At 39.4% G+C, this 14,209-nt stretch overlaps 1 protein-coding gene across 5 annotated transcripts in view; it reads right to left on the bottom strand.

The window, feature by feature from the left end:
• The window catches only part of DYNC2H1 (dynein cytoplasmic 2 heavy chain 1), a 264,211-nt gene extending 263,503 nt beyond the window's left edge, over positions 1–708 (bottom strand). For 4 of the 5 annotated variants that reach the window (XM_031460654.2, XM_064492852.1, XM_031460655.2 and 1 more), the window contains exon 1: positions 339–707. In XM_031460654.2, coding sequence (XP_031316514.2) covers positions 339–533 — 195 coding nt within the window. In that variant the 5' untranslated portion in view covers positions 534–707. Of the gene's footprint in view, positions 1–338 lie in introns of all 5 variants that reach the window. The other variant, XM_031460657.2, reaches the window with a different exon arrangement.
• Positions 709–14,209: the final 13,501 nt, after the last annotated feature.

The raw sequence follows: 14,209 nt of genomic DNA, 5'->3' as shown, positions 1-14,209 counted from the left end.
AAGGAGAAAAAAGTTGTTTAAGTAACTAAAGGTAAATGCTTTCTTTTTACTTACAACCTGTCTGTAGTCTTAAAAAAAAAAAAAAAAAAAAAAAAAAAAAAAAAAAAACAAGAAAAGAATACAATTGTTCTCTGGCGCGTGGACAGGAAACCCTCGATCAGGGAGGTTGCAAGCTTGCAAACCACGCTCCGAGGCACGAGCCCAGCGCAGCTCATCAGGCGGAGACAGCCCTGGGCTCTCCGGGAGCATCCAAGGAGGAGGGCGGAAAGGGACCCGACACCCCCCGGCGGAGGCCGGGACGCAACGCGAGGGCAGGGCAGGGGTGCAGGGAGCCGTACCATGTTGGAAAGGGAGATGCCGGCGTCGGAGCGCTGCACTCTGAGCAGCATCTGGTTCCCGTCATCCAAGAAGTTGTTGATTTCAAGGCAATTGTAGAGCCGCGGCCAGTCCCAGGATTCCGACACCAGTCCAAAGTAATTCTGGGCGGTGGTAAAGATGAAAAGCTTCCGAACGTCCCCGGTTCCGCCCGCCATGACTTTGGAGAGAGGGGGAGGGGAGCAAGGGCGGGAAAGAGGGAAGGAGGACGAAAACAGCCGGGAGAGGAGTGAGGGGGAGAGCTGCGCTGGACTCAATCCGCGAGCTCGCCAGCGGGCCTGCAGGGCTTCGCCGTTGCCAGGGGCAGTCGCTATGGCGATGGAGCCGGACGGAGCGCCGCTGCGTGCGCGCCTGGTGGGCGTTACCACCTCGGGCATGCGCACGCAGAGCTCTCGGAGACGATCGACCAGCTCGGAGCTCCTCAGCTGCTCGCCGCGGTCATCGATTGCAAGGGATTCGGGCAAGTTTGTGCCAGGTCACAGAATCTGCCTTTAATGCTTTCTTCTGACTTCTGATACATCTAGTCTTCGAGTGCAGCAGTATGACCTGGATTTGGGACGGCTGGGGTTCTGCTGCTCCCTCTCGTAGGCACTCGTTAGCAAACCTCTCTGTCAAGCATCAAGTTCCACATCTGTAAAACAGGGAAATACTAGGTTGAAATGAGGTTGAAATGAAATTTTAATAGATTACTATTTAAACATCGGCTTTTACAGAGGCTGATGAAGGATAGGAGTTCACGACAACGTTAATTTATGTCCTTAATCTTCCTCCGTTCTTTTCTGTGTTAATTTCTTACCCTATTATTAATTTCAGAAAAATATAACTACCAATTTTCCCTCATAATCATTAATTGAATACAGTGCCAAGTTTGCAAAATACCAAAAAAAGCAATCATACTTGTTAGTTTTATAATAAGCGCCTTAATGCTGAGGAAATACAGAAATGAAATTAGGCTTTATCATTTTCTACCTCATAGCATCACTGCAAACTACTAAACTACTGGCCATTTATCCCAGTATTCATCAGAGACTGTGAATTTGTTACCCAGAAAAGGAAAATAAGAATTACCTCAGCTCTTAGTCACCGGGAAAAAATTTTTTTGACGAGAAACAAAAAGCGTGATATAAGCAAGATTTTTATTAGTGAAGTTAAAAAAAAAAAATAGTGAAAGATAGTACACTCCTGAGAACTGGGAGCGGGCCAAGCCAAGAGAGGAAAAATGGCGCCTTTTGTTTTTCCTGTTTTTATATCCTGGTTTCCTGATTGATTGATTGACAACTCTGCTTCCCTGCGCTCTGGCACGCCCATCCCCTTTTGGGCAGCTTCAGCTACAGCGTTTTGATTTTAACTGGCTTCTTTTACTGGCCCTCATTTAGAGAAAGGAAACATTTCTAGGTTGTTCCCTTCCCTTCCCTCTCCCTCTGCCCAGTGCTCCTTTCCATCTAAACCACTTAACAAACTCAATAACTATCTACTAAAAATATTTACCACATTCTGTTATAGGCCAAGTAATGAACTAGGCCCTGGAGACAGAGTCCAGGCCTCACAGGGTTTCTGGTCTAATCAGTCAGCATCCCAGTGCTGATTTGAGCTATTATCCTAGGGAACATAAACATACACCGATTTTTTTTTAACTTGCAGTCAGTAATCACAACTTCCTCCTAAAACTAATACTTTTAGAATTAAGAAAGAAGTTCTTTTTATCTGCTAAGCATCTTGATTAAGATTCAGTAGTGAGAACTGAAGACCTCTAAATTATAAAGGGAACTGAATTCAGATTCTCATGAAATAATCCAAAAGGTGGGAGAGGAGTCTGTGAGGTAGAATGCTGGTGACTGGATGGAAAAAAATCCTAACAGGGACCTGTGGTGACTGGGTAGCCAAAAAGGACTTTGACAGGAAAAATGGCTAATGTGGATCCAGAGATTCTTGCTCTGCAATGGGCATTATGACCATTCCCGGAGTCTTGGGGGAAAGTCTTCAGGAAAATCCCCATTCCTCACAAATGCTTAGTCTGGGTGAGTTGTTTTGCTGGAGATGTATGAAATGACTATTAAGCATCCATGACACTGTGAATAAAAGTGAACAGAAAGGCAGCATATGTAGGAACATGAGTCTAGAAAGCAGCTGAGATCATAAGCAGGAATTTTTAGAAATCTTGAACAGGCTTTGGACTTGCACAGAATATGAAATTTGAGTGTTTTTCAATCAGTTTTACCCCAGACGTCAAAAAACATAGAAACCAGTTGAAACGTAAACCCCATGAGGGTAGGGATTTTGTGCATCTTGTCTACTGCTTCATATCCAGAATTAGGCCTAGAGAGGAAAACAAGACAGACAAGGTCCCTGTACTCATGAAGCATCAATAAAGAGGAAAGAATCTCAGAGACGGTAAGTTGCAGAACCAGGATTCATACCCAAATACAATTCTGAACCAAACTCTAGGCCCTATGTCATAGTGGTAGACACCCTGCTATCCACTTAAATCATTTCTCCCCTTTCACAGCTAAGAAGTGGTTGCCACCCAGGCATGGCGATTAACTAATGCTCACTAATGTGAGCAGAAGTAACGTGTGCCACTTCCAAGGCAAGGGTTTAAAGAATTGAGTACACCTTTACCCTTTGCCAGCTGGACGCAGCTACAAAGCAACAGAGATGGCAGAACCAAGAAAGAGTCGGATCCAGGGCTCCTGAATCATAATGTGGAGTAAAGCCAGCAATTGTTTAGCAAGAAGTAATCTTTATTGTGTTTAAGCCATTTTACGTTATACATGTGTGGGTCTATTTTTTATAGTAATTTAGGCCCCACTAACGAATAGAGTAATTGATACCAGCAGTAGGGTGCTGTTTTAAAAAAAAAAACAGTAATGTGGAGCACTGGTTTAGAAGTTGGATAGCAGGTGGCATGCAAATAGATAATGTGAGCAGAGGACAGGGGATAAAACTTCTGAACCAAGGATTCCTCATTTTTTCCCCATATTTGCATTTCTTAAACCTTTGGTGTCAGGACTTATTTATACTTAAAAAAATTATTGAAGACGCCAGAAAACATTTGTTTCTGTACATTATGTCTATCAACATTTACAGTAATAATCATTCAAACTGAGACAGTTTTAAAATATTTGTTTATTCATCTATTTGAAAATAGTAAGCCCATGACTTGTTAACATAAATAACATATTTTGATGCAAATAATTGTAATTCCCAAGACAAAAATACATTTGGTCAGATGAATGACATTGTTTTACATTTTTGCAAATCTCTTTAATATATGCCTCAGAAGGAGGCAAACTAGATCTTTTGTCTACTTCTGTATTCCAACTCTTGCAATACATTGTTTTGCTTGAAATATATGGGAGAAAATCTAGTGTTACACAGCTATTTTAGCAACAGAAAACAGGAAGAACTTTATAGCCTTTACAGATAACTGCGAATATTCTTTGTTGCTAAACTAAAACTCCACAAGTGGTAGTTTCTTAAAGGACAGTTGGAACCATATCATACAGTGTTGGGAGGTGCTGTACATGAAGAAGTGTAATTTCAGGACCTCTTTGGACTTAACAAAAGCTGAAACATTCTTTAGTCCACAGTATTTACAGATTGAAATCACCAGTATAATGAAATACACATGCTAATATGGCATTTAATGTTCAGCTCAAATGCTTAAATGTATTTACCTCTATATAGTTTTGTGTTCCTATGTAATAAAAGGATTTCTACAAATTCTCTTCCTAAGTCAGAAAATAGTCACTAACCATTGCACCTGAGTCTAACGGGGAGCCAATTCTTTCTGTAGTCATTTGCACTGAAGATATAGGAGGAGAGGATGGAGCTACAAAAGCAAAAGAGTTCATGTTTATTGCTGTTAATTATAACTGAAGATAATTCTTTTATCTGCACTGCTGTCTACCTCCATTCCCCCAACTAATCCTGGGTGTGGTTGAGAAGGTGAAGGAAAAGGCCAGAAGTGTGATAATGTGGGGATGATTTTCCTAACTCTCCACTAATAAATAAATTCAGAAACAGATACTAAAGGAAAACAAAATCAAAGTGTGGAGTTCCTTGCAGATAATGCTTTTGTGTTTCCTCATGATGTCCTAGACACTATGATTAAATAAATATTTTGACTCTTCTATCAGGTGTTAAATACTATTTATTTGAATGCTGGTGCTTCATTACACATGAAAAATTAAATATCAAAGTTAATTTAAAACTTTTTTAGTAAAAAAATCTACTTCTTCAGCTTTGGTTTAAATTACCTTATATGAGTTCTCTTGAATAGTCACAATTGTTTTAATTGGCAGTATATCTTATTGGTATGAAGAAAAAGAAACCATGTGCAAAGCACTTACTGGCTCTTCAAGTTTATGTACATTAGTTCCATTCACATTTTATTGACCAAGCAAGACACATGGTCTTATCTAACTGCAAGTGGGCAGGTAGGCAGGCAAGTTCAACTGTACCTTGTACACAAAAGGAAAGAGCTGTAGAATATTTGAGAACAGTTCTAATGACTACCATACCCTCTAACATCTTTCAGATTAAGAAAAAAAAAAAACACTGCTTGGGCTAAGTAAAATAAACTACGCTCTTTGTTTTTCCTCCGCCGTAGTAACCAATAACGTTACTATTAATTACAGAGTAACCAATATCTAAAAAGATAGTGACATGTGATGGATAGGTCAAATCTAGGTAGATTTGTTCTCATCACAGAGAACAAGGTCCTCAGCTGACCCTGACCAACATGTAGTGTGAGCACGCAAACAGATTTTGTTGTCTTAAACAACTGAGCTATGGGCTTCTTTGTTGCCCTGCCCTAACCTAGCCCATCCAGACTGCTGGGCACACACTCATCCACCCCACTGTCTCACACTCCAGCCACTTCACTAATTTACATAACCTACTTGGCTCTGTGGTCAGGTGAGTCTGCAAGCTGCTTTACAGAATGCTGTTGATGAGGTCTGTTGCACATATTATACCAAATCATGTGATAATCATGTTTAATAAATTTAGTGCTTTTAATTTGGCTTTCAGTGTAAGATGCTAGTGAAACTACTGTTCTAAGGTTCTTAGTATAAAAGCCTTTCAAAACATACTAATAGGTAATCTTGCCCTCTATAAAGATACTGATAATTCTTTTAGATAGTTTGTTGCTGCCTTCTTTACGGTGTGCCTGATCTAGCTTAAGAGGAAGCAGTCTTGCTTCAACTTGCACCTGAATGCCCTTTAATATTATTTGAAAAAAAATAAAAAAAAGTAACCACTGATGCAAAGTGCTGAAAGGAAGGCTTTATACCGCAGTAGTTATTAACGAAAATGTTCACATAAGCTGCCTATTTTCTATTTCTGTTTTCATTTTTATTTATATGAAATGATAGTTGAATAACATACAATTAAACCAAAGCTTTCTGCTTTCACAGCCTAACATCTTTTTTGGATAAATTCTATGATAAAATAACCCTCTGACATCACAGGCTGTTGCTCTGAGAATAGAATATCAGAAATCGGCAGCATCAATTTACTCAGCAGGGTAGCTTAGGATATGTTTAAAAGAAAAAAAAGGCCAAGTAACAATTCCCATTTTTCAAGCATGGCCTTGGCACCTTAATAATCCCTAAAGATATCTAACAAATATGAAATTTGAAATTTTACACCACTAGAAAATATATTCAACAAGACTAATGAAGTTATTCCTATCATGTATCTAGTGTTCTTTCTTGTCAGGAACTGGGCTGTGAAGTCAATGAATACACATTTTGGGGAGTCCTATATCAGAGAAAGGGAAAGTATCTCAGATCTCTATGTGATGCACAGTCCTTTCCATCAGGTTCAAATGTGGATCCTCACGGGCCAGCATCCTATAAACCGAAAAGATAAGGTATCTGCTGGGGAAACTCTGGGAGCATGATGGTTGTTTTAAGGCTTAAAATCTTTTTTTTTTTTCAGTTCAGGCATCTGGTTTCTTTAACAGTACAATTCCCTTAAACTTACTAGGCTTTCTAATGTATTTGCTTTTAGTTCTATATTCTAAATTCCACTTTCTAGTTCTTTCCTATATATATATATAATTCTCAAGAATGATTTATTTCTTGCTTCCTCATACACATGCCCTCCCCTCTAACCTTAGTTAAGGATGGCTATCTTGATGCCATCTGAAACAGTAAGTTTGGATGGCAAGTTTAAAAACCTTAATCTGATCTTTGCAAAAAGATTAAGCCACTGTTTTCTCAACTGAGAGGTCTTTCAGTGCCTTTGTCACTTAAAACTTCTCCCAGTCTTATCTTTTATTACTTAGGACCTAGAAGAAGTCAACTTTTCTAACCCTGAAAGAACCCTGATCTCAAGAATTCCTTAGTATCCTTGTATCTCTTCTAAAAATAACCAACCAGTTCTCATCTGAGCCCCCCTCTTTCTTGTAATATCTTGCTAAAAGCAGATAACTGTAGCCAAGTCATCATTCTGCTTCTATTTCCCATAGATTTAGTCTCACTAGGTTCATGGTCTACCTTCTCATTGGGGACAGTTTTACTAAATATTTTACTGAGGCTCACTAGGGCTCTCCAGCCAACCAGCCCGCTAATCTGTTTCTTTGTTGCCTACCGCCCACTTGCTCTGTAGACCATATTTTAAGTTTCTGTATGGTAGCACCCTCCTTCCAAGCATCAAAATCTGTGTTCATGTGGTAGCCATTATTTTAATTTACCACCCTTTTCTTGGCACATAGTAGGATTGCATTTCTTTGTTCTTTTTAAAGATGGACATGACCATTTGACTTGTTCTGATCTTTGAAATGTAAGTAGAAGTGATAAATCATGTATGTACAGAAACCTTCAAAGCCAATGTGAGATTTACCATGGTCCTTTCCCACTGCTGTGGTGATCATGGAAGCAAAAGTCCAGATGGAGTTGTCATCAGCCTAGCTATGATGAGCATAGTCTTCTTGATGGCATACCATAAAAAAGAAATTAATTGTTGTTATCATAAGATGTTGAGATTTGGGTATTATTGTTCTTGTAACATAGCCTCGTCCTGACAGATGCAGTCAAGGTGTGGCAAATGTTACAATAAACAACTCCAAAATTTCAGTGGCTTAACATAACAGAATTGTTATTTCTCCTTCATTTGACAGTTCACTGTGGTATTTGACAAGCAGTCTTCCAAGTGATGATTGAGGGATCTAGACCGTTTCCGTTTTGTGGCTTCACTATCCCCTGGGATGACAGAATCCTCTCCTAAGTGATTTGAATCTGGCTAATTGGCAGGTAAAGAGCAAAGCCTTACGCAGGAGATTTTCACAGTAATTCCTGACCTGGAGCTGTAGGTCACTTAGACTTTGATTTGCTTTTAAGGTGTGTACAAGCCTGGCTTCATAGCATATCCGAGAATTCTCTGGTTGTTTAGTCCAAAGAAAGAGAAAATCTTGAAAAAAATTTTGTGTGCTCTTCTTTTCTGAACATTCTTGCTCATGACCATCATACTCAGTGTCATTCACATTGCCTCAAGGAGAATTACGACTGTAAAGTCAGAAATGGGAAACTGTTCATGTTTAATCTTTTTACTTTAAAAATATGCTCTTGAAATCCCATGATCATAAAAAAAATGCAATTGAAAGCCAAAACTTTTGATTCTCATGAGCCCTATTTTCTTTAGAGACAAGAAGGCCCTTGTAAATTAAAAGTCCAGACTGTGAAAGAAGCAGAGAATAGAGTTTATGCCATAACAACCGAAGGTCATCTTGGCTAGGAGAGGGGCTGGAGAGATGGGTAGGGCTCAGACGTGGGGGTGGTCTCTGTGAGACTAGGGGGAGTAGATCTGTGAAGAACACATGGAGAGGCACAGACTCACCATCACGAAACGTCAAAACGTCATCACTGCCAGTGACCAAAGCAGCATGGGTGCCATGTAGATGTCTCAGACTATTTGCAGATTGTTTCTTGCCTTTCTAGGAATCAGTGCCTCCGCTGACTCTGCTACACAGTCATGTGAGCTAACCTGCTCTGTGCTGAGTAGTGAGGGCCTTCAGGAACTGCCCACACGCCACCTGTGGATTTTACAAAGAAGTGATGCCTAACCAAAGCCGAAGAATTTGCTGAGTCCCATTCAAACCGCCCTGTGTAGACGACCCTGTTTTCAATGGCTGAGAACATGGTTAAAAAGATCCCTGAAACTAAGACAGGTTGACATTCAAAAAGGTGGTAGCTATATGGAAGGGCAAGTCCCATTACTGGAATTTCGGTGGAGGTAGAAAATAGGGCAACTCACCTCTTTTACATGCCTCTTTCTTTGCAATCCCTCCCTTTGATTCTGCGGACTACGTTAAATAAATCCCCCTTCTAGACTAGTAGAACTTGATTTTTGTTGAGTGTATCCTAAGGTAATTATGTTCCCCTTAGCACATCTGATAGCACCGTCACATTTATTTTCTTATCTTTTCAATAACACAATGCTGTGATGTCTAGATATTATTATTTTATTATACAGATGGCAAAACTAAGTCACAACATGATTAAACATTTTACCCAAAGTTGCAGAGTTTGAAAAAACCAAATCTATCAGTCTAATGGTGGTTCTCATTTTAAGAAATCGTTTCCGCTATGGCAACATTCCAATATCAAGTTTGGGAAGTATACAGTGTGACAAAAACAGGACATCCATCTCTGATTAAGGCTATAAAAATGCTTATAAGAACATACCCAAACACAAGCTGCCTGCACTCACTTCTGGTCTCCTCTGCCACTCATCCAAAAACAGAGTTCTTCTCTGCAGCAAGTCATCAAAACAATGAATCCTCTGCCAGTAATTCTGAATTTGTGAACTGCTTTCCTTCACTGGGGTACAAATTCACATATTGGAAGGAGCATCAGGTGTCCAGCTTACTATGATTTCCCTCCTGAGCACTTATTCTTATTCTTAGGCCTCCTGGTTAGGTTTCAAGTTGAAAGTGCTTTTTTTTTTTTTTTTTTTTTTGCCACCTGATGTGCAAGACAATGTTTTCTACAATCTCACATTCAGAATTTTGTGAATTTGGACCTTTCCAAAGGCATCCAATCTAGGCAGCTCTGTTAAGTTACTACTCTCTTTCTTTCTGCACTCTACTATTTTAAAATATTTATTTCTGGTCACTTTGGCTTTGTAAAAAGTAAACTTTTTATTTTGGAAGAGTTCTGGATTTACAGAAAAATCTCCACAAAGTAAAGAAAGTTTCATACATCCTACACTAAATTTCCCCTATTATTAACATTTTAGTATGGTACATTTCTCACAATTAACGAACCAATATTGATTTATGATGATGACGATAATTATGATTAACTAGACTCCATTTCTTGATAGGAGGTGGCAAGGTTCTAGAAGGACATGTGGGTTGAGAGACACAATTTCAACCATCTTTGGAAGATGCAATCTGCCACAATGAGGTCTAAGTAGAAACCAATCTTATGCTTTTCCCTACTGCCCCCTTAAAACTGCTCTGAGAATTCACTCTTCCCCAGTCTTGAATAAAACTTCATTCCAATCTCACGCTGTTGAGGCTGGTTTGACCTTTCTTGGGTGCCCATCTCTGCAGGAGAATTATACATTCCTGTCTTGATGCACTCAGATGTAGCCTCAAGTGCATGACTTAACCAGAAGTGATACATTGTCACTTCACGGCAGAACCTTTTACAGCCAGCGTGGGGTTCACCATGCTTTCCTTTCCTTCTGCCATGATGACAAGCAGTGTTCCAGGTAGTGGCTGTCCCTCAGCCTGAGTCCCAGAGTGAAGCAGATCCCCTGTCAGGCTGTCCTCACGTGCTCTAGGGCACTGCTGTAGGATGTAAGAGGCACATGACGTGTGTACCACAGTTCTGCACGGCTGGGCCTCTCTAAGACACTCAGAGTTCTCGGGAGCTTTACTGAAGCCTTAAAACAGGGACTCCTGCTTTAACTTCTCTTATAAACTTCTGGGTTTATACGTATGGAAATAGCTTATAAAATTTTGACCTACAAGGTTGTTTTGAAAAAAAAAACAATGTTAATGTATGGAAAGGAGGATATTTGTGCAAGCCTGGGGCCACAGTAACACGCGACATCTCACAACTCCCTTAATTTCTGTGTTGTTTGCTTTTCTGTTTGCCCTGTTTTAAAGAGGTGTTAAGAAAAAATAAACTATGTACAGAATATGTAGATTAACACATTTTAGGACACTGTTTTGGCTGCTTTGATACAGATACAAGTATTTTAAAAGACCTTCTTCATGGCTTTATTCGATAACCCTGAAAAACTAAGGGATGCATGTATAACCAAGATGTCAAATAGAACAAAGCTATGGCTCAGTCTCAGTCCTGTTGCCTTCTGCCTTATTTGACATAAATATATGTCCTCTGTCACTATAAATGGATATTATTTAGTTGTTTTTTCTACATCCTTCTATGTAACAGGAGGATAAGAAAAAAGGTAAAGGAAGCTATGTGTCTTACCTAAAGTCACTGAGTGTCTTCTTTGGATCTGAAACCAGAACACAAGAGTTCCTGTTCACCTGTCCCGCTCCTCGTTACTTTCATTAAAAATCCATTACACAACAAAGAACCACAATGCTCTGTCATAGTTTTTTCCCCTACATTCTAAGTGCTTTTTTTTTTTAATGAAGGTACTAGTGATTGAACCCAGGACCTCATACATGCTAAGCATGTGCTCTGCCACTGAGCTATACCCTCCCCTCTAGCTACCTTTTTGGTGAAAAATAAGGTACTATCCATGTGTTGGTGAACAGCAGAAAAGATTAAAACCACATAACTAGGCATTTCTATACTGCTTATAGACAGTAATGCTATCAAATGCCCTTTCTAGAGAAAGAAAAATACCATGTATCACTCACATGTGGAATCTGAAAAAAAAAAAAAGAGAGAGAGACAAATGAACTTATATATAAAACAGAAACAGACTCACAGACATAGAAAACAAACATGGTTACTAGGGGGCAAAGCGGTGGGTTGGGATAAACTGGGAGTTTGAGATTTGCAGATACTGACTGGTATATATAAAATAAATAAACAAGTTTATACTGTATAGCACAGGATACTATATTCGATATCTTGTAATAGCTTGTAGTGAAAAAGAATATGAAAATGAATATATGTATATTCATATATGACTGAAGCAATGTACCATACACCAGAAATTGACACAATATTGTAAACGGACTATACTTAAATTTAAAAAAAATTGGAAAAAATATGCCCCTTCTGTTAGAGTAATTGGGGTGATGGAATGCACCATTCTGAAACTAGAGGTATAGTGGTGACAGTAGGTACTGATCAGGGAAGGCAATGAAGAAAATGGTCTATGTGATTTCCAGGGAAATCAGCTTCCCTTTAGTATCACTAACAAGTATAGATTATTGACCCTATTCATTTTTCCCTGAAGTTCTCTTAAATGCAAATAGGCTGCATTTATTTCCTTCTCCTGACTGTAAGCTTCATGAATGCAGGAGTCGGGCTTGCCTTTTATATCCCTAAACCCGCAGCACAGTTCCTGGTTTAACTGGTCACTAAATATTGTTTGAAGAAGAGACTGAATGAGTGAATACCGCACATAGACCCAGACTTGTACTTGTTTTCAGAGGATTCTATAGATGCACGTAGGCTCATATACAGTCACTGCATTCAGCTGAATCCCCAGACTCTCTAGGTGTGACGTGGGTCTTATTTCTTAGGTCTGAAAGTGGTACTTTATGGTCCAGTGACCGGTGACTTCAGAATCAATTATCTGCTCCCCACTCTCACACAATAAACAACAGTGAAGAAGGGCCAGGATAACCATGATAGATATTCCTATTTAGAAAAGAACAGAAGATGTGCAATAGCTCGTGGTCCTTAACAATGCTGGTATCCTGCTAGACAGGCATTGTGAAGGTTTCTCACCTTCCCAATAGGCCTTGATTCTGCAGCCTGTAAGGATATCCCCTGAACATTGTCCTCTGAGGTTTTTGACTGTATCCTGTAGATTTTTATTCCATTTCCTGTGTCCTATTTGGAAAAAGGGATATTTAGCATACGTAGCTCACTTCTTGAAGAAATAAGCTTGATTATTTCTAATGGTGTTTTGCCACTGTCCTTTGTTTTGTTTTGAGGGATTTTGGGGGGCACCTTTTATATCAATTTTAATGAGGAATAATAGTCATACAATAACAGGCATATATTTTAATTGTACAATTCAATGAGTTTTGACAAGTATATATAACACCACTTCAATCTAGACATAGAATATGACTATTATCCAAAAAGTCCCTTGTGCCACTTTGCTGTCTATTTTCCCCTTCCATAACCAACCCATCCCAGTCGCCAAGCATCACTGATAGCTGTCCTATACATAAATTTTGCCTATTGTAGAATATTATCAAATATTAACTAGTGTTCAAATTTCCAATTATCCCATAAATGTCATATTTTTTAAATTATTTGAATAAAGATCCAAGTAAGAACCACATATGAAAAACAATTGATACATCTTTTAAATATCATTTAAAATTTCCTTCTTTCTCTCACTCTTTAATAATTTGTTGTGGAATCTCAGTCATTTTTCCTGTAGACTTTCTGACAATCTAGATTTTGCTGACTAAATTGAGTTTTAAGGTGTTTCTCTGCCCTCTACTTACAGAAAGTACTTCTTTTTAGAGACTTGATCTTATTCAGATTTGGTTGTTGGCCTCATGAATTTTTAATTGGGTTGAATAATTACAGAATTCAAGAATAACATCCTTTTGGTTCTAAGTAACAGAGCACTTAACTGCATAGGGAAAATAGTGAGATTTATTGGCTCATGTATCTGAAAATTCCAGGGTATATCATGGAGTCAGGACTCACATCATAGAAATCATGTCTTGTTTTTTCTTTCTGCTTGATTCTGATCTCTTCTGAGTTTTGACTTCTCTCCCCTTCTCTCAGGTTCAAGTACATAAGAAATAAATTTGCTTCCCGTTGGTTCAATTTCATGTCATTGGCACTGATTGGCCTGGCTTGGGTCATGTGTCTATTCAGAACCAATTAATGGCACAAGGAAACATGATGTTCTGATTGGCCAGATGAGGGTGCCAAGTTGAAGGTAGTCTTACCATAACCACAGTGACTGTCACTGAATTTAAAGATTTTAACCCTCTACCATCACAGTTACTTTACAGATGTGAACTTATACACATATTGACTAAAATGAATTTCTGCTACATAACCTTTACATGCAACAACATTTATTTATGAACAATATTTTCACTGACGTGGAGGTGGAATGATTGATTACAGACGTTTTGGGTAATAATGTTTGTAAGGGGAGGCCCCTTAGAATCGTCCCTCAAACTCCTCTTTACTGGGTCAGCGATCACCTACTGTCTTTTATCTGAAAGGTGGGCTCTGTGGAAATAAAAATGGTAGGGCTAAGTTTTAATAAGCGAAAAAGTGACAAGCAGACGTCAGGGATGACGGAGAAATGGGGGTGGGAGAGTGGGAGGCTGATCGACGGCGCAAAAAGAAACGTGCATTTAAGGGGCGGGGAACAATTAACGTGAGGTTACCGCGTGGAAGAGACCAGAAGTGAAACTTAGTTTACTTTACCAGTTTTTTTTTAAATTTTAACGTCAACTGCAGAGTATTACTGGATTCATAAGTAATTCTGAGGCGCTGACCATCAGCATTAGGGCGGAGTGCAAAGCTTCGTATGGAAAGGTCGGGATACCCTGGACAACCAAAGGCGGTCAACCTGCCAATAAAACTCTGTATCTCCATTCGCGGCCGCCCGACAGTGCACCCGACCCGGGCGGACAGTGGCCCGGACCAACCAGAAACGCTCCCCTCCCGGCGACCGG

This window comes from Camelus dromedarius, chromosome 12 (genome assembly GCF_036321535.1).
Source record: "Camelus dromedarius isolate mCamDro1 chromosome 12, mCamDro1.pat, whole genome shotgun sequence".
In the NCBI taxonomy this organism is placed as follows: domain Eukaryota; kingdom Metazoa; phylum Chordata; class Mammalia; order Artiodactyla; family Camelidae; genus Camelus; species Camelus dromedarius.
This window is presented reverse-complemented; position numbering and strand designations above follow the sequence as displayed.